The 21,634-nt window shown below is 37.0% G+C and overlaps 1 protein-coding gene across 1 annotated transcript in view; it reads left to right on the top strand.

Annotated features, from left to right (window-relative positions):
• Positions 1-242: 242 nt before the first annotated feature.
• The window catches only part of DNAH11 (dynein axonemal heavy chain 11), a 168,513-nt gene continuing 147,121 nt past the window's right edge, over positions 243-21,634 (top strand). The window contains exons 1-10 of the mRNA XM_075214347.1: positions 243-261; positions 1,263-1,527; positions 3,443-3,632; positions 6,820-6,919; positions 11,774-11,985; positions 13,104-13,337; positions 15,608-15,775; positions 18,171-18,287; positions 21,160-21,297; positions 21,395-21,513. Coding sequence (XP_075070448.1) covers positions 243-261; positions 1,263-1,527; positions 3,443-3,632; positions 6,820-6,919; positions 11,774-11,985; positions 13,104-13,337; positions 15,608-15,775; positions 18,171-18,287; positions 21,160-21,297; positions 21,395-21,513 — 1,562 coding nt within the window. The remainder of the gene's footprint in view (positions 262-1,262; positions 1,528-3,442; positions 3,633-6,819; positions 6,920-11,773; positions 11,986-13,103; positions 13,338-15,607; positions 15,776-18,170; positions 18,288-21,159; positions 21,298-21,394; positions 21,514-21,634) is intronic.

Below are 21,634 nucleotides of genomic sequence, written 5' to 3'. Positions count from 1 at the left end.
CAATGCATCATGAATATCGGTCATGCAGAGTGTTACATCATTCATACCTAGTGAATTAAAAGTCTGCATTCTCACAAATATTGGTACAGACCACACCAGTGTTGGCTAACCTGTGACACTCCAGGTGTTTTGAAACTACAAGTCCCAGCATACCCTTGCTGCTATATATTGGCAAAGCATGCTGGGGCTTGTAGTTTCACAATACCTGGAGTGTCACAGGTTAGCCAACACTGGACCACACAATGGCTTCATCCATCGAGTGTGAGTGTATGGTGCTACATAATTGCCATCATCTTGTCGTCTCTGGGCTCTTCCTGCATGTTTTTAATCTCTGCCTGCTCGGCTGATACTTAACTTGGACACGATCACTGATTGGTGGGGTGACCAGTGAATGGCTGGTGATGCTCCTGCTGTCATTGAGACCTGTTGTCCTATTACTTCTTGGGGACAGTCACAGCTCGGGGTCTAAGGAGTAGCATGCATCCCAACATGACCCATTTCCCTAAGTGCAAAATCCGCTTTTATCCTGCTTTGCACCTCGATTTGCCCCTGCATTTCTGTCCAAACACCTTGGTTTGCATAGTAAGATGGTGTTTATGCAGCAGCAGCAGAAGTTTTCCAGCATGTTGGTGCACTTAGACTGTGCACGACTAGATAACCGGTTTCCTGCATTCTGATTGGGTATGTGTGTGTATGATAAAATTCTGATGAATTATAACCTTTTAAATTCTAAATTCTTTGAAAAACATGTAAAGCAGAATTGCTCCCAAAAATAATTCGCACATGAAGATCTCAAAAAGATAGTTGCCAGTTCAAAGAATGGATGTATATAGCAATGTTTTGTTTTTTGTGTCAAATCCACAGAATCCAAGAACTAGTGCTGGGCAGCACTAAAGAGCTGATAAAAAAAATCTTCAATACAATCAGTGAAGTATTTTTAAGGGAACTTTAGAATAAAGCCTTAAATTTTGCCCTGCTACCTCATTGCTATTACAAACCTTCTTGGCAGTAAATTATCCTGCCCAGAATAACACTAGATCAGTGGATCCCAAACTTTTTCAGTTCTAGGCACCCTTAGGGTCTCCATAATTTTTTCAAGGCACCCCTAAGCCAAAATAATTACCAAGTATTCTCCCGCCTTGCTTACCACTGGCCCTGGCCGAGCCACCCCTGTAAGATAACCAAGGCACCCCAGGGAGCCTAGGCACACCGTTTGGGAACCACTGCACTAGAGTATCAGCCAAGTTAAATTGGCCTTGAAGCTGTAATAGGTCAAGAGTCTGTACTTCTCGTGAGGACCAGTTTTACTAATGATGTCTCTTTTCTCCAGGTTTTGTTGCCTGTCCTTTCTAGTAAGAAGAATTCCAAGTCTTTGCCAAGTGTAATTTCTCAAGATATGGAGCTTCATGTGGAGGCTCTGAAGAACAAGATCCTCATAGTGAAAGGACTTCTGTCTGGAAAAACCATTTTACCCCTTCCCACCAAATTAGTAACAAATGGACCAAACCAGCTCAGCACAATCAAAAAGTAAGAGAATACTCTTCTAGTATTGTCGCTGGAAACCTGCAAGAGCCCAGTGTTTGTTATTGGATAACAGAAGTGGAGGGTGGTTTGTAAGCTGCATAACTAGAATACAGAATGATATTGCAGAATACATAAATATTTTTACTTCAAAAAATGTATTTGTTCATTTTGCATGTTTTAAAATTTTCTTGGATTGAATCATGTGGCCTCTTCCTCTTAATTCATTGCTCTTGGTAAGTGCTGTGATTTAGATTTTTTCTTTTTTTTGTGGCCAATACCCTTTAATTAGTCCATATCTCTGTGTTTATGGTAGTATTTCTTACCATTTACCCATGTTACCAGTTCAGACAATGTTTTATCTTCAGTTGAGATGAACACTGAATTTCTTATACACTGCACAAATTTAGAAATTTAGTGTATGATGTAATAAAGACAGAGGTAGGGATGTTTGATAACGTATCTAAATGTCCAACTTCCTAACCATTTAGAATAAATTATGTATTTGTTTTTTTTCTCCTAAAATATTGCTTGGATTAGCTTTATTTATGACTTAAATTGTGGAATTAAGGGGAGATCAGAACTGTTTTTATTACGTGTGTGTGTGTGTGTGTGTGTGTGTGTGTGTGTGTGTGTGTGTGTGTGTGTGTAAAGGTTTTTAGAACATTAATTGAAAATGCACTTTTAATATAATTCAACACGCTTATTCGCTATCGGTTCTAAAACAGTCATGCACAGTTTAAATTTAAAACAAATAAATCATTAAAACATTGGTATTGTGCCCTTTCCCAAAACCCTCAACCAGCTCAAGTGCTTGGCAACCTAAACCAGTATCTGCTATAACAGGTCCCCCTGCCATAATGAAAACCAGGCCCCAGGCTGGACAGCACAGTGCTGGTGACTCCATAGGAAAGGGAGAGGGCAAAAATCTGTGTAGCCAAAGGATTAGGAGCCTTGCAGAGGCAAATTTGCCATCTCTGTGGTCCCAGTAATTGATAGTAGTCCCCAAGACATGCAGCGTTTAAAAAAGAAATTATTTATAACAAAACTGTTAAAAAAAAGAAGATGCAGACATAATTTTGAAAATCAATTTTAATTGAGTAAAAGATTCTCCAAAACCCTTGTTCACCACTTTAGTTTAAAAAAAAGAAGAAAATTAAATCTTCTTTTGCTGAAAACTTATTGCAACAATGTCACCAATGTCATTTATAATGTTAACGATGATTTAGTGCGATTTTGTCTACTTTTTCCAATTGAATGCAATGTCCGACTGTGCCTATTATGCTAATTTTTCTGCACACTTCTATGGGGAGCAACAAAAGCTAAGTAGCGATTTCAGCCTGGACATTGCCTAAGAGGGTCTCCGCTGTCTCGTCCAGAGGCACATCGAGTTAAATTGAATTTCCCCCTAAGAGTCAAGAAAGAGGGGAATCTTGCTTACTTTCACATGTGACATTGCAAGATAAAAAAATATTGGTCAAAAACTTGTTAAAAAATCCCAAAACATATGTATGACCAGATTGGGTAGATCTAAAGATTACATGGATGTGCCCAACAAACCAATCACAAGGGCACAATGTTTCCTGTTCCTTAGAGCTACACAAACAGGTGCAAAGATTTATTGAATAAATTTTTATTGAATTGAGTGATCAATTTGCGTCCATAGATAAGAAAAATTTCTGAACCCTTTAGTCAAAAACTATCATATTGTTCATAAAAAAAAAAATGCTGATTTTTAATACCTGTTGATGTATCTATGATAATAAAGAAAAGGAAGAAAGGTCTTCTATCATACGAACATGGCTGTAGGTTAAAATTCATCATATTTTGTTTATGTTGGGATTTTACTAATATACTATACAATCAGATCTATGACAGTGATACACGATTTCAAGATAATTGTAATTTTTTGTTTTTGTAGGGACTATGTATTTGATAGAGGCGCACTTCATGCATTTGAATCAATGTTGATCAAATGGTCCTATCAGATTCGAGATGTAATTGAAACAGATTCTTCACAGCCTCTTTTAAAAGGCCTTAATCCAGGTCCATCATCAGAGCTTGATTTCTGGAAAGAAAGACGGGAAAATCTTGCTGGCATATATGAGCAGGTATGTAAAGCATGTCCCATCTTACTGATAGTTGCCTTTTAATTTTCTTAAAGAGAGTGGTCATCTTTATATAAGTCTGTTGTCTTTAGGTAGAGTCTATTTATGTCCTGATCAAACAGATGTACGATTGTTCAACTCCCAGGATTTTCTACCTGTATTTAAGTTGGAAATTACTTATGCTTTCATGTTTGTGGTTGAATGCACAAGGCATTCGGGCTCTTGTATTCCACATTTTCTTCTTGTACTACATGCAAACTGCACACAGAAATATTTGTGGAACAATGAAAAAATGTTCTTTCTTTATTGAAAGACTATTTCAATGGTACTAATTACTTAAGCAAACAGATTACTTTATCCAACAGCCCGGAGAGCTCTGGCAGAGGCAGCTCTGTAAGCTGGGTTAAGAAATGGGTACAAAAATTTAAATCTGAAGTTCTCCTTGTGCGCCTATGCGTACTCATGCTGAACATGACCTTGGATCAATGTCATTCTTTAATATTCACTAAGTCAATATACTAGAGCATTGTATTATGAAATCTATATACACCCATCCAACTGACTCTCTCTCTATACCAATGCTTACTTACTATTCTTCATGGAATCATTCTGTTGTAGTTTGTCTGTCTACAGTATTTGTTTTTACTGTTACAAATCAACTTGCATTGTGCAAAGGTTTTGTGTCAATTACAGACCTGAAATAACACTGACATTTTGCCCACTTTTTTTAAAGTTGGCCTTCTTGCGAGTGACAACCTACTGTCTGCAATAAAGTCAATGACCAGCAGCTTTTAACTATGCTTTAAAAAAACAAAAATCAGTTAACTTGGTATTATTATTAATTAACTGTATATAGCCTATGTAGCATGAGTCCATAGAGTTGGATCAGTGATAGGCAACCTGATAGACTTCAGGGGGCTGCATTGGCTGCCTTCTAACCTTCAAAAAGCTACACATTACCCCTACTCTTAGTAATAAGTAAAACCAATACATTAAATAATTTTTTTTTAAAAAAAGCATATCTGTGATAATGTAAGAGTAGGCATTATAATGTCAGATAAACATGGTTTACAAGCTATAACAAACAGATATGACATTAAATTAGGAAGGAGCTGAGGGGGCGCAGGTAAAGGCTCGAAGGAGTGCATGTGGCCCTAGGGCAACCTGTTCACTGAGTTAAATATACAGTATATTCCCATCGCTGAGTTAAATATAACATAAACATAGTCTTAGCTGCTCTTGTAGAATCACTATTGATTTGAACACTGACTCCAAATCAATAACATGCAGGAATTAACATTTTAGATGTTATTGTTGTAACACTGATAGCAAACAGTCCACTATATTTTAAAGAATAAAACATAGAAATCATGGTATCCCTTTAAATATCTTTTGTATGTTTTTAAATTTTAAGCAGTAAAGGCAGAATAACCCTTCCTCGTTTGCCTCTGGCATATTTACAAAACTGCATAATCCCAGCTCAAATGCAGTTCTGTGATGTTTTGTGGCTATTTTTGCAGGAATACTCCCACATTTTATGAGAAGACCTAGATTAGCAGGTCATGATGGCATCATGTGCTAGTAGTACAGAAATTAACAATTTTGGAGCTTGTTGAAGTGGACTGGTTTACTGCTAAGTGTAGGCTAGGCACACTCATGTACCACTTATTGTGCCCACATGGTAAAACCAAGATTTCATGTTCCGTATCTTCACACGTCCCTAGAGGTGCCTTGGATGTTAGCCTACGGTTTCAGAGCGATGTCTTTTGCTCCCTCCACGATTATTTTATGCAGGAAAGCATGTTCTAATATGCATAATTCACAATGTAGTGAGACCATTCAATCACACACACATATATAATAAATGTACTGTATTTTTGTCATGGAATTTCAGAGATGGCCGCTAACCAGTATTGGCGCAACTGAACAGGGAGGCGTTGAGTTTAACGTACCCCCAGTATTCACCAGGGACCCTCGCAAGGGAGTTTGGGCTTAGCTGCAGAGGGTACGCAGGTTGCAGCTCTCCAAAACAGTCACCAGTGTAGCGACAGTAGTAGACAGTAGTAGTCAGGCAGTCCAGGTCAAAGCCAAACGACCGGTGCGATACACAGGGAGGTTCCAGAGAGAAGTCAGGTCAAGCCAAATAGTCAAACCAGCCGGGCAGCGATGTACCAAAACGAAACACAGGAGAATAGTATCAGGAATCCGGGTTAGAACCGAAGAACACTGGATCAGAAATGCCGTAGCAGGAGTGCACCAATACTCTGTCACCCAACATGTGTCAGATGGTGCTCTATGAACCATTAGGTGCATCCTGATTAGGTGATGGAGATTTGGCGGTCAGGCATGCTGACCGCTGGCAGGTGAGCAGAGATAACGTCCGGCTGCCTAGCAACGGGACGCGACTGAACAGAGCATTGCGTGAAGGAAAAAGGAGCGTCCTGTTGCTAGGCAATGGGATGTGGCTGACGAGAAGGTGCAGGCATCCATCTCCAGTATGGAGACGGCGCCTGACAATTTTAGGAGAACAATTTAAAAGTGAAAATATTCTCAACTTTGAAGTGACTTTACAATTTTCATACCTCCCAACATTGATTCCTTTGGAGTCTGTGGTGCATTGGGGGCATTGTTTGACCATGTGGGTAGTGCCACTTCCCAGGGATATTCCTAGTACTTTAGAAATGCAAGACTACCCTTAACCGTCCCCTTTCATAAAAACACCCTTGAAATGCAACAGACACAAATTGGGTATTTCCCACCTAAATTGGGAGAGTTGGGAGGTAACCATTATTCCACCAAACACATTTTCATTTTAGCTGTTTTTAGCCCACAATCCCGCAAACAGTCATGCAGAGCATATGCACAGGGATATGGTGCACACAAGGGACGGAGATTGATTTTGTGTGAACGCAAGGGAGACAAATGAGCACATTTTTGCACAATAAAATTTGCTGTTCTTCCGCATATTTATGAAATGAGGATTTTTGAGTTTCCTGAATCTGAGCTCATGTTTGACTTTATCACTTTAGGCTGCAATCTTTTGTGACAATACCTAATACGTTTATCAATTTAAAAAATCTGTTTTGGTTTTTTTAACAGTGTTTGTATACAGTAATTGCACTGAATAATTTTGTATATATTTTGTAAAACACAAAAAGTTAAATATGTTCATCTGTCTTTCACCTTTCAGCTTCAGGCACCTGTCATTCAGAAAATGGCTGCCGTCTTGAAGGAGAAAGAAAGCAGTTACTACCCGACTTTGCAAACCATAATTGTTGAGGTAAAAAATGGTAAGTACATAAGTTCTTCTTGAATTCACATTTTTGCAGGTATATTCTATATATCCTTAGAACATTTCTAAGGATGACATTTTATAAATGGGATCCAATGATTATAGCTAATTAAAGATTACTTTTGCCTTTAAATAGATTTAACTTTGTGCTTGGTGGCACAGTGGCTAACATTGCTACCTCACAGTCCTGGGGCCATGGGTTTGATTCCAAGCCATGCACCATCTGTGGGGAGTTTATATGATCTCCCCGTGTCTCTGTGCATCTCCTCCAAGTGCTCCATTTTTATCCCACAGGTTAATTGGCTTCTGACGAAATTAACTCAAGTGTGTTTGTGTGGTACGGGATAGAAATTGTAAGCTCCACTAGGGCAAGGATTGACGAGAGTGTTTAAATATTCTCTGTAAAAAGCTGCATAAATAACGGTTAAATAATAAAAGGTTAATGATTTTTCCTTGGTACTTATATAATTTAAATATTTTCAATTATATTAATGGCGGTCTATGATGGTGCTAGGTAGGTGGCTTGTGCAGCTCGCTGTTGACATTGCCATTGTTTCTCTTCTCGTCTTCATCATCTCTTTATCTCCTCCCAGAGCTCTCCTGTCAATCATATTGAGAGTTGACAATTGTCTCTCAACACAATAACTTGGGATCATAACCTAATAGCAAGTGAAATCACTGGAACCAGAGTTTGATGTCTTTGAGGGCACAGTTAGCTTTATAAAGGTCTAAAAATATGATGCAGAGTAGGCAAAGAAGTAGCAGACACTGTTCATATGTTTTCTTATGGCCTGCGCTGCAGAATAACACAGAAATCTAACTCTATACATAATATTACTTTTCAGGGTTTAAAAGAGAATGAAACCTCAAAAACCACAATGGTACAAAATGTCTCAAATACTTGGACTGTTTTCTTGCTGTATTCACATAATAAAGAGAATACAAATTATAATTATATATATATATATATATATATATATATATATATATATATATATATAATAAGAACTACAGTATAATATTTAATTACAATAAACAATACAACAGTCCAAGTATTTCAGACCTTTTTGTGTATTTGTGGTTTTGAGCAAATTAGAAGGACAGTGTCAACTGTATCATGACGTTTGACATGAAAGTTGTTCAGGTAAGGGATACGGTAATAAAGCCATCTGGGTAATGATGGAATCTCGTGGGTCGGAGTTTAAGTCTAATCGTTAGGCTTTACCAAGTAATTTCAAGTTGATGATTAAGAATAATATGGGGCATAAGGAGCTGCACAAATTTAGAGTCACTGCCCAGTTTGGGGATAACTGCTACTCTAAGAGGAGATGTCCTGTGAGCTAAGAGTCAAGCAGTCCTATATTGCTGTTTTGATTTCAGCCATAATAGAAGGGTATAGTAATAGGGACTAGTTTAGGCACCAAGAGGCCATGTTTGGGTATAGTGGGAGTAATAAGAATATATTTTATGAAGTAAACTGCTGATTGGTCTATACAGGAAAAGGGATTTTGTTTTTATTAATGGGGAAAGTGCTCTTTTTTGGGTAGTCTAATCTATGGAGACGACTTTATATTAAGTCAGGTGGGTATGTGCTTAGGGAGCTGAGAATTGGGGGGGGGGGAGTGGTTGGAAAGATAGAAGCCTATAGGACTTGCAAAACAGTAATTTGACTATTTGAAAAATTGTGCCTAAGGGACATGGCCTTGGCTCATCCACTGGTGGGAAGACCCTTATCTTGTATTGGGGGGGGGGGGGGATGCATAAAAGACAGCTTGTCGCCAACACCCAGTGTGGAGTTTGTCCAAATCAAGGACTAGACTGCTTTTTTGTTTTTGTAAGGCATTTCCCGCTCTATTGCTCTAGTGGAAGCTATTCTTTAATATTACTTGTATAGGAAGTGACTGTGAATTGATTTTGGACAGTTCCACCAGGCATGGGGAGCACCACATAAAGTTAATCATCCACAACCGCCTTGGGCCTAGGCTTCATTTTGTCCTCTCTTCCCAGTATAGAAAATGAAACATCATCTCAGAAGAAGTATTTTTCTCCAGGTTTAAGATATTCAGCCTTCTTTTTTGTTATTTAGCTTGTGCGGGAGTGGTAGCTCACTGGGAGGGGACCCTCTTAAGGTATGAAGGGGATATTGCTGATCTGTAACTTTTGGGACAGGACTTTACCCTGGTGTTTTCTGCCTGGAAGTAGGTTATTACAGGGGCAAGGGCCCTGTTAAATTGGCTGCTGTGGTCTTCTATAAGACAGCAGGTTCTGCTGGTATGAGCTGTTGGGAAGTAGGGCTGCTCCGGCACTGCCTCCCGCTATCTGTTCTCGGCAGCCAGTATTGTCCAGTGTGGTCTTGCTGGTTGGATGATTGACTCTCAGTGCTGTTGGAAAGTAGGGCTGCTCCGGCACTGCCTCCCGCTATCTGTTCTCAGCAGCCAGTATTGTTCAGTGTGGTCTTGCTGGTTGGACGATTGACTCTCAGTGCTGTGATGTTGATGTGCACTGCCAGCCTCCACACCCAACATCAGGTGGTACTGCGGGCCTTCTAGTGTAGAAGTGCCAACAGTGGGTGCTGCTTACTGCTGGTGGGATCCCAGCAAGTGAGTGAATGGGAAAGCCAGGGCAGCCTTAACTGGGGTGTTGGAGTTTGGGGTGTTTTACTGACTTGGGTCACGTTCTTAGGATATTATTGTGCCCATAATAGATTTTTAAAATTAGTATAAAACTTAGTATGCTGCCACTATAAATATGTCTGGGGCACTGTGTTTGAGATTCTCAGCCTGGGTCTTTGGTGTGACACCCTTTGATGTATGAGGAGAAACCTAAGTAATGCCTAAGTAGACTCCCACAACACAATTCTTATGTTTAATCAAAATGTTTATTCCAGAATTTTGGAGCTATAAAAATTTATTTGTCACATTCTGAAATGTCTGATGCTGAACCAAAGCATTCATTGTGACATGTGTTGCGTGAGGCTACTTTTAAAGTCTCTTTTAGGTCCATTTTAACATTTTGCATATCCAAGTCTGTTTCTTGTGATTCTGGGCAATTCATTGCGTCTCAAACATCTTGTACATCTAAATTCAGTGTCCAAAGTACAAGAAATAACTTTTTTTGTACAGTAATTATCTAATTGAGTTTAACATTAGTATGATAGACACAATAAGATTCATACTGTGAAGGAAATTATTGGAAGGTCATTACCCAATTAAAGGCCATCAAGAAAATAAAAATATATCTTTGAAAAAAAGATTTTGGCACCTTTATTTCAAACATGTTTCCACTGTTTTGCTCTGTGATGGAAGTATTTAATAATGAGCTCCCATCCGGAGTAAGTACTTTGTAGACCTTGAAAGTCTTGTATGTTTCTTTTGTTGGAAGTGTTTTTTTTACAGAACTGACTTTGGCACTGCACCATTGTTTACCTCGTACCACTTCAGCACCACAGGGTGTTTCCTTTCGGGTCATTTTGCTTGAGTTTTATGACAGGTCTTTTTGTCTGCCTAGCAACTTAGCAATAAAGCCTTGAAAAGTGCAAGCTTGTCCCGTATGGAGCCAGATGATGTGTGTCTCAACACATGATACTTTTCAGGATTTCTTTTTAGACTTTATCTGGCCATTTTATAATCGTATGAATGAATGTCCTGACAGAAAACATTTACAGGTTTTTTGAGGGCCTTTGTGAATTGTGCCTAGAAAGAGACTTATTTAGGGTTTCATAGACCACATTATTTTACTATTCCTGACTGACTTATTATAGGGAATGTGCCAATCTGACAAAATATATAATGGGAAAACGTCTTCACAGAACCATTTCTTTAATTTCAAGTAAACAATATTTGGTCATTTTTGCATTACAGAAATTCAGTCTTTTTTTATGGATTTTTCTTACAAAGATCAAGCTATGGAATACGTTGTAAGATCAGTTATTGAATATCGGTTTTTGCTTCTATGGCTTGGATACTCCTTAACTTTAATTTAAAAAAACCAAAAGATTCACACATTATGCCAACCTTAAATGCCCTTCCCTCCTGCAGGACTGACAAGAAAAATTTTAACTGCATGACATCCAATGAGCATTGCTCTGGGCTGCCCAAACATGACCTGTACCATAAACATAACTTGCAATGAGATCATTACTTCCCAATAGAAAAACTAAAAATAGATGAGGCACATTAAAAGAAACTGCCTCAAACAAACCACAATACATCTACTAGCTTCAAATTAGGTTAAGATTCAAAAAAATCCAACACAGAAACCATAAGAGTAGAAACTAATATAGCATTTATCATTATATCACACCATGTTTATAGGGAACTCGCCTAATAAAGTAGACATTTGAGAGCCTGCAATAAACACTGTTCCCTCCAATGACTAATGTAGTTCTTCCAAAGTGTAATATTGGAATAGCTAAGATGATTGCTCTAAAATCTGATTTATAAGAGTTAAAAAAAAAACACAGTCGTGTATACCATGGTGTAATATGATAATTAGTAAATTTGTTATGAATTACTCACCTGTGTATGGAGAATTATACCTCTTAATGCTTAATGGTGTTTCAATGATCCATTCTCATCCTTAGCAGTAGGTACTTCAAAGAGAAGAAGAAGCAAAACAAAGACCATAGTGTATATTTGGGGTGAAACTCAGTGTAATTAATTTAATAAGTGATCACAGTCCCCTAAAAAATGACTTAAAATTGCCTTTAGAATGTATATATAGATGGTCTAGTATATTCAACAGGATAATAATGGTGGATAAAATTTGCACTAGCTGTCTACTCGCTGAATCGATGTACTCTAGTTTTGAAGTATTGCCATGCATTAATGTCATTAATACATGTTTGTTTAAGCACTTGTTGAAGCTGAAGATATTGACGTACATCTGAGAACACTAGGACCACTAATAAGGCTATTAGAGGAAACGGATTTCCCTCAGATTCATGTTCTAATTCCTCCACTGTTCCACACCATCTGTCTGATTTGGAGTCACTCCTCATTTTACAACACACCTGCACGGATCATTGTTCTACTACAGGAGTTCTGTAACTTGCTCATTGATCAGGTACCGTCTAATGTTTTGTATACAATCTATTTGAAAACCTTGGCTAGAGTAATACATTAAAATGAATGACGTGTATTGAAATGGAAATGTTTTAGTTCTCAATAAAATATATCAAAGCTAACCTCTTAATTTACATTGCCAGATGGTTTTGTTGAAAATGTTATGGTTTAGGAAAGTTTAGTACAAAGGACATTTATTTTTCTTTCGTGCTTGATTTTGTGGCATTGTGCCAGACTGTGCAAACCAATACTGCAGGGGTAATTCCACAACAGAGGTTGGTTACTTCTGGTCATATTTTGGTATGGTTGTATTTTAACATTACAGATTGCTGTATCATCAAAATAGAACAAGTAATTTATATTCTAAATTTCCACTATTTTGGAAATGGATTGAACAATCCACACTGTATCCAATTTTACTGTGTACAGAAGAGAGAATTATTTAAGCAACAATCCCCCATAGAAGATTTTTTCATTCTTTAAATTGCAAGTTAAGTACCATTTTAGTCATGCATCTGATGGTTGTTTTTCTTCCTAAAATCATTATATCAATATACACAGACACAGGCTCACAGCTCTTAACATGCCATGGGAAGGCAGAAGAGGGAGGGAGCAAGGGGAGGATTTCACAATACATCGGGCTCAGAGGGGCGTTCCAAAGCATCTTTGTTCACTACATCATGTGCAATGTGACTGTGGCTGCCATGGTAGTCCATGACACTCTGCACAATTATAAATCCTTAATAGCAGCCTGTAGAAACAAACCAAGGAAAATTGTAAATATCAACATTCTTCTTATAGCCTGCCACAGTGATTTATGTTTAAAAAAAATATATATATATTTTTTTTTTCATGGGATTGTTGATTTAATTATTCATATGCCATCCAATCAGTTATTATTGATTGTAAAGGTTTTGGTTATGACCTGCAAAGACTGGGGATCCGAAACAAACTGTTCCAAAAATCACCAAAGATATAAGCTGTTTTGTGACAGTGTTAATGCAGCAGATTTGTTGTGATAGTGTTTTATTTAACTATACAATATTATTAATTGGCAGAATGTGACCTTTTTATGTTCCTTTTCCAGTACAAGTCTGATTATCGCTCATTAAATTCTAGGCAAAATTGTACCTTTCACCGGAAGATCTTTTCAAAGAGGAAACGGAGGAAGCACTGGAACATGTACAAATTGCACTGAATGTCATCAGGAGCTTCAAGCATTCATTTCAAAGTCACAGAAGCAATCTGGGGTCATTTTACCGGGATAGCAATGAATTTAAATCTTGGGATTTTCGCTCTCAACTTGTGTTTGCTAGATATGACAGATTTCTTGAGCGCTTAATGAAGATTGAGGTATTTAATTCTTCTAATTGTGTCCTATTCAGATTTGAGCACTATAAATACGTTGGTATGCTATGAATTGCAAATGAAGGGAAAACACTACTTTCTCTCCTTATATAAGACCTAAATTCTACTTAAAATAATACACTTGTAATTATTATAATTATTACTATAATTATTCCCATTTGACACAGTCAGTGACCACAACAATTATGTTCAATTAGATAGATGGATAGATATTATATTTTAAGGCTTTGAACCTTAAAGCAACAAATTATAATTTCCTGGTTCACACTTTTTTTATTTTCTATTATTTGATGAAAGGTAACACATATTCTGTATTGTAATGCTTGGATCTATTTAATATCTAATTCTAGAAAATGGTAGTGAATATAAAGTATTCACAGTCCATTTTCTATAAATATTTAAATTTGTAGAAATTCAGAGTTTGTTTTAATAGATAAAATTTTCACGTTCATATAGTGCATCAATAGACTGATGCACACGTTAAAGTATAATTTTTATTTATTTAAGTATTGAATATAGTGCTTTACAGCATAGGTTTCTAACCTTTTAAGAGTGGGCACAGGCACTGAGAGGTAGTTTGATTAAATGTTGCATATTACTGTTCACTTTGAATTACTTTGCTCTAGTCTATAAATTATGCACTGACAGAACTGCAGGCTCTTAAGAGTAGAACAGAGGCCTCTTCTGTAAGAACATATCCACCGAAACTGTTCATTTGAGTGCAGAGCAGGGGGACTGGGAGGATAGAGCTGCGTTGCCTGGCCCCTTCCAAATTTGTTATGGAGACTGGCGAGGCACTTTTCTACCCCTGATATTAAGTATATTATTTTTCTTAAAAGAGAATTAATGTTTACAGAAGTATGAAGAATGAGTTTTTCTTGTTAGCAGTAATCAATAGTGTTGCAAAACAAACCCACTATGGTGACCCACATTTCAAAACCCGATGACCAGTAGATTGAAAACCTCTGCATTAGAGCATATTGACTGAGGATATGGAAGATGACATGTCTTCCTATGATAGACCGTGGTGGATAAGTACTTTAACATATGTATATCGGTTAAGTCCAACAATCTTCTCTACCAAATCCCCCCCCCCCTGTTTAGAAGATCAACACCTTCACAAGGAGCCCCAGAATTACTGAAAATATTACACTGTGGTGAAATACGAGGATGTTCTAATGTAGGAGGAGAGAGTGCCATCTCATAGCTACCATATAATTTCATGGAAACCTCTGTTACTACCACTGGGCAAACACCACTACACTGCTACAGTAAAATCACAGTATTGTATAAGGAAGGCAGGGCGTTGAAAGAGAAAAGAACTTCAATAGATCAAGCGTATCCAATTTGTATTCACAATATAAATAAGAATGCCATAGACAGTACTAGTATGCAGTGAGCTAACCCTTGGTGTTCTCCAGCTATGGGTTTCAGACAAGTTTCCTTCAATAGGCAATTTAAAGAACACTCTGTATATTCTGAATTGTCTGTTGAAGGAATTCTATCCGAAACGCATAGCAGGGGGGAACAGCAAGGCTTAACCACCTACATTCTTTTATTGGCTATGGCTTTGTAAGTGCACTTTGTTCATTTCATCATAGTTCAATTTTTATTCATGATAAATAGTGTATAAAATATATGTAAAAAACTATTAATTTGCAACATTGGTGTAAATAAAAAGTCTGAAAAATAGGAGCATCGAAGCTTGATTATGTAAATATACATGTTAAGTTTAGTACCTGTACAAGATTAAAAAAAAAAAGTTAAAAAAGAAGACTGACTTGCAGATATTTAAATGGGCAGCAACTCAAGGCCAAACTTTTGGAGGACATTTGTGAAATTTGGTGGCAGGAAAATCTGGGGTTTTCCATAGCTATAAGTCAGATGTTTGCATTCATTTTATTAACTGCATTAGAAAAATGACAGTAACAAATAACAATACAGCTTGACATACCATCTATACCATCTCCCTGCACCAGTTTTTGTAAATTTAGGAATTGCGTACTCTGCAGATATGGTAGTGACTTAATTTGCACTGAACTTGTACCAATACAATATCTAAGCGCAGTAGTCAGCCTAATGGTATTAAACAACAAAAAATATTTCAGAATTGAGTGGATGTGTTAAAATAATGACATTATTAACCTAAATTTAACTTATTTTAACAAACCCACTCACTGCTATAATATTGTTTGCTGTTTTACACACTTTGCATCGATAGCAATAAATCGTCTGTTTTTTGTACATTATTTTAGGATGTTTTGCGAATAACAATAGAATTTCAAAAACTAGAAAAACTAGAGTTTGGAGGAAGTAAGGGATACACGTTGACTGAACAGGTGATACATCTTCATGAAGACTTTGATGTGAGGTGCAAAGTGTTCCAAGAATGCACACTAGATCCAACGGATTACACCAATACGGTATTGCCTCCCTACTTATATACTTTTTTTTTGTGCTTGTTAAAGTTTGATGCCAACTTTCTTATAACATTCATTATAAGACTATTGTGGTCTTTTATATATTTATTTTTATATATATATATATATATATATATATATATATATATATATATATATATATATATATATATATATATATATATATCTCAAAATGATAAGTTATGGAAGGACGGCGCCTTCAGGTGTACAAACAGATAATTGTGTGTATATATAGTCAGTAAGCTCAGAGAGTCCAGAGAACATAAAACAATTATTTCTGGTACGCACACTACTACACTATTAATCTGCACAGTGTCTCACCTGATTTGCTGATATATGCTGCTATATGCTGATATCCACCTGCATTACTATTTTTCTTGGGATTTTATGTTCTCTGGACTCTCTGAGCTTACTGACTATATATACACAATTATCTGTTTGTACACCTGAAGGCGCCGTCCTTCCATAACTTATCATTTTGATACCTCTTTTCGGTCTAACCATCCGATGTTAGAGACTTGGCTGCCACACATATTTGTGGAGGTGTATTGTTGTAGATATGCTCGGCAAAATATAGGAAATTTGTGCAGGATTTTTTTTTAAGTCTTCTGAGCACAGTGTCCCAGGCATTTATTATGATTGTTTTATTTCCAGCATATTGTATATAAAAAAAGTTTATATTGTGTGACTGCACACTATAGTAGCAGCTACAGTGGTGGTGAGCTTAACCAGGTCTTTTGAGAAACTAGACACTGCCTTTTAAAAGAGTTGCTTGTACATAAAAATGCAGCATTCTCAGTTACACACATCTGCAAATATATGGTAAGCCACCTGCCCCATCAAGGCACTTCTGCTAATAGGGTTGTCCTAACACTAAACAATGCCCCTATATATTGGATATACATGTATGTGTTTTTAATTACACTCCTGCCTTTGTAAGCATTTTAAATGACTCTTTAAAAACCTGATGAGTGTACATTTTATGAAACTGTCTTGGAATGTTTTAATTTGCTTTACTCAGTTTAACCTAGTATTTACTTTGCAATACAATTATTTGCCTAACTATTAACTATGTTTTATATATACATTAAAAAATTAAAGCAAGTGATAAAATAACAGGCATAATAATGTGCTTTGTTTAAAGAGTTTTCCCACTTTAAATTAACCTTTTTTTTTTCATTTGTTTATTCTTTTTTTAACTGACCTAGTTCCTTATACTAGTACCATACTTGCCTACTCTCCCGCAATGTCTGGGAGACTCCCGAATTTCTGGAAATTCTGCTGGACTTCCAAGAGAGCAGTGTACACTCCTGAACCCACTTCAATAGGGAAGTCTTTGCATTGCACAGTATTGGGTGGGGCCATGATTACATGTTTGTGTTCTAACTCCCCTGGGTTTTATTTATTGGGGTCCAGATACTTCCAACCAGTAGGGACTTCTACAGGCTTCAGCAACAATGTATGCATGCCAGAGAAGGTAGGGATCCGATGCACTTGCTTGGAATGATAGTTGGCTCCTGACCGTTCAGGCGTACAACCATCCAATCATTTCAACCAAGGGCATGGGATCTTTCCTTCCTCAAGCGCACAATCATAGCTACTGCATCTGACCAGCAGTGCTCCCAATTGAGGCGAAGTACTGGGACCCTGCTGAAAAGATCAAAAGATGGAGGTACCAGGGGCTAGACTTCCACCAAAGTACTATTATGGGGAAGGGGGCTTAAAAAGATTTTGGCTTATCAGTAAATCGATTGTCAGATTTTATTAACTCTACAGTACACTTAACACTTACATGTGTGTTCTCACTGCAGACATGGAGTGCTGGTTTGGGACACTCTCTATTGTTGTGATACATATTATATTACAATATTTATTATACTGGCACACTTCTGAAGATTATTCTAAAGCTGGGTACACACTACAAGTTTTTCAACCAATAATCGTGCCAATCACATGATAAATGACTGTCCGATATCGCATTAGTATGTGCACTCCCACAATCATGTTTTATCTTACCAAAGCAGATCGTATTGCTTGGTTTGATTTTATATGGTGACTAAAAATCACTGTCGGGGATGGAACAATGTAGGGCAAATGTGGAAGTGTGTATGCACTCACTACCAGCAGTGTAAGCAGATCTCCATAGAGTGTGCAGAGCCACAATATTTTCAGCAGATGGTTATGATAGATGGTGAGCTCAGATCTGGTAAACTCGTTACAGAAATCGCATCTGCAGTAAGTCTCTGTAGTGTGTACCATTATTCTCTTCTTCTTGCCATATGCAATAACTTGGTAACTGCCAGGATAGCTGCAAGGTCTTGACATTGTCATATTTATATTGTATCAATTTTAATAATATTTTTGCCACCTTTCACAGGAGTTTGAACGCGATTACACAGAGTTCATGGCCAAAGTGTTGGATCTAGAGACCCAGATTGCAACAATGATATGTCTTGCATTTAAAGACTGTTCTGGGTTAGAATCTGCATTCAAGGTATTGTATGTTACATTTTCATAAGATAACCATTATAAGATAAATTAGTGAAATAGGTGATTTATGCTGTTTTTGCAGAGAATCTATCATCAAAATTGTGCATAATCCTATTTATAATCATACATAGTGTACAGTACATACAGTAAGCACATACACTATATAATGTAGCATGTTCGTTCTAGACCTTGCTGGACCTTAGTAAACTGCTATGTTATTTTATTGTATAAAGAATGCACTGACACACTCAGTCCATCCGAACAAGAACAGCATTTCCACAAACAACCAGAGGCTGTTGGATTAATAGCCTACACCAAGAAATTTTATGTGAGCACATTTAAAGCCTCAGATTTTCACCTTTTATGCCTGTAATGCTGTAATTCAACACAGGCTGATAACACAACATGTTGGCAAATATAGAACTGCAGCTAAAGAACATTAATGATTTGTTAGTAGTTTTTTAAGTGGTCTTACAGTCTGCTTATTTATATTTATTGTATGTGTAGGTGCAGTTGAAGCTTATAACAGGTATAAACTGGATATGGACAGACAGGGTCAATAAAACAGAACATTACATGATACCATAACACTACTTGTTTCATGACTGCCTTCATATGTTGTGCCTTGTGGCATCTCCTGTACTTTTGAATATGATGGTGCATTGTCCAGCCTTGTCCCCCTCCCCCTAAGTCATGGCTGAGAATGCTGACTTGTTTCTGGCAAACTACATCTAGCCTAATGAAAAGTACCAATTAATTGTGTATTTTAATGAGTCTGGTTTGTAGTTTGTTAGAGGAAGAAATGTTTTAGTGTTAATACACATACAGATACACAGTAACACAGCACATCCTTGATATGGTATATAAAAATATTATCTTGCATTATGTCAATGTTCTATGTTTACATAAATTGATGTGTTAGTACATATACTTAGTCATATAAATATGGCCACTATAGAATATGATGATTTCTGTGGATAAAATACCTTTATACTTTCTTTTAAGTCAGAAAAGTAGACTGAGTAATACACATAAGTATGTGATCACTATGGTAGACTTCCAACAACCTCATAAACGGGAAACTATCAGGAATACCAATAGTAATCCTATGCCATATATGCGGTAGGACATTAGAACAATACTATGTTTCAGACTATGAGAAGGGTCGTCACTGAGACATAATCACATGTGCAAACAGTGATTCTCATTTTGAGCTCATGAGTGCGCGATGGGTGTTTTGGTGAGGCTGGCAATCCAAGTCAGATTTTTATACCTTCCTGCCACAACACAGTACATAAAGAAGTATTACACTTCCAATATTTGTGTGTCCACTAACCATGTCTATGCACAACATAAGGAGGAAGGGGGGGGGGGGGATAATATGAACACCCCAAGTTATTTTAAAAAGATGGTTGCTATCACATTACTTATAATTACTGTCCATTTACTAACTTCCATTTCCTTCTGCGACTACATCCAAACATGTCCAGACCTCAAAGTAGTTTGATATTGTATCATACAAAAATGCTACCTGAAACAATCAGTGACTTACCTGATCCTGTGTAATGTGTGTGGGACAAAGCGTTACTCAAAAATTCAAAATCAACCACCTGGCCCATTTAAGAATGATTAAAACTCTCTTGCCTTACCAATCATGCCACCACAAGGTTTTGGTTAAAGAGCTGACATTCAGAGTACACCTTCGGTTCTCCTTGCCCAATCCAAACTAATCTGTTACAGCTTACTTTAATCAGAGTTTATCATAACACAAATGATCTCCCCTGTTTCAGCTATGTAGCGTTATAATACAAAGCTAATTCTCAGATGTAAATTCAGAAGAACACAGAGACATGAACTATTAACTGTAGTTTAATATAAAGCATAATTCCACAATTCTTAACATACAAAAATACAGTTGACAAAAATGACATACAAAGATAGTTTATTATAGTTTCTTGTAAAATATAAAGGATTAAACAACAGAAAATGCTACACTCACAAATGTTCAGATTTCTGTCTGAATTCGCTGGAACACTTCTCAATACGAAATTGATTGCCAAAAGTGAACAAATATTTTAGCTTGACATTTTATATATGCTTCAGGTGCACACAGCGCCCCTTCCACTGTGATGTCAGAACCAGACACCCTGTGTCAATGGAGATAAGTTTTATGACAGCCAATAAAAACAGATTTCACATCAGGGAGTTTTCTTATTGGCCTAACTTCTTTCCAAAAGGTTCTATAAAGATGTTGATACTTTCCCTTCATTTACATAAAACACAATCCTGTAAGTATGATAGTTGAATGTGACTGTTGCCTGTGTCCTTATTACCCTTCATTTATGCTTCGCCTAGCCGCTCATCCTCCTGTCATCTAGTGGAGATGTCCTGAGATACCACAGAACCACAGGGAATGTGAGGGGTCTGTTTTGGATATTATTGATGGGTATTCATAACTTAAAGAGAGATTAAGTTTTAGCTTCTACAACCTGTGTAAATTGGTATTGGGCACTCATCTGCAGCTAATAACACATAGCTGGATCTCTAAAGATAAGTACATCAAGGGAAGAGCACAAGAATTTAGAGATAGTCAAAAGATAACAGAGTATGTTAGTCTCTCACTCTCTGGTTTTAATCCATGGTTGGACATAGAGTTCTTGTGAGCCACACCAAGCTAATGCCGTGAATTAAATCACAAATGTCTATTTGCCGTTTTATATGTAAGTAGCATATACTGTATATGATCATAGCCAAACAGTACTCCTTGTTGTATAACATCATACAAAATATTCAAATAGTTAGCATCACTGTGGACTAACAATCTCTGATACTTTGTATCTTCAATGAAGATATTGATAACTCGTGTCTCTTTGCAGTTGCTGGCCATCTCTGGTTATTTTCTTGAAAGACGGGTGATTTTGGAAATTTTCAGCCCAAACTATTTCATACTTCTCCAAATGTACAGTGAGGAACTTAATAAATGCAAGAGGTTATATGATGAGCAAATTAAACAGGTACATTGCAAATATAATGCATTTTACCATGTATAAAATAACATGCTTGTAAAGTAAATCATATATAATCATACCACACTTTCTATTTGTTCTTTAGATGGAAACTTGTGTTGTACACAAAAATATGCCAATAATTTCTGGCATCTTGAAATGGACAAAGGAACTTAAGGATCGGATACAGACATTGTGGTCAAATTTCAGATATATCCAGCATGAGTAAGACTCTACCTAATATATATAATTACATGACACTATAATATAATATATACAGTATATAGCAACCATACTTCCACGTCTGCTTTTGGGGCAATAGGATATGCATAAATGCATGTGGTCC

This window comes from Mixophyes fleayi, chromosome 5 (assembly GCF_038048845.1).
Source record: "Mixophyes fleayi isolate aMixFle1 chromosome 5, aMixFle1.hap1, whole genome shotgun sequence".
Classification (NCBI taxonomy): Eukaryota; Metazoa; Chordata; class Amphibia; order Anura; family Limnodynastidae; genus Mixophyes; species Mixophyes fleayi.
Note: the sequence above shows the minus strand (reverse complement) of the source record. Positions and strands in the feature narration are given on the sequence as shown.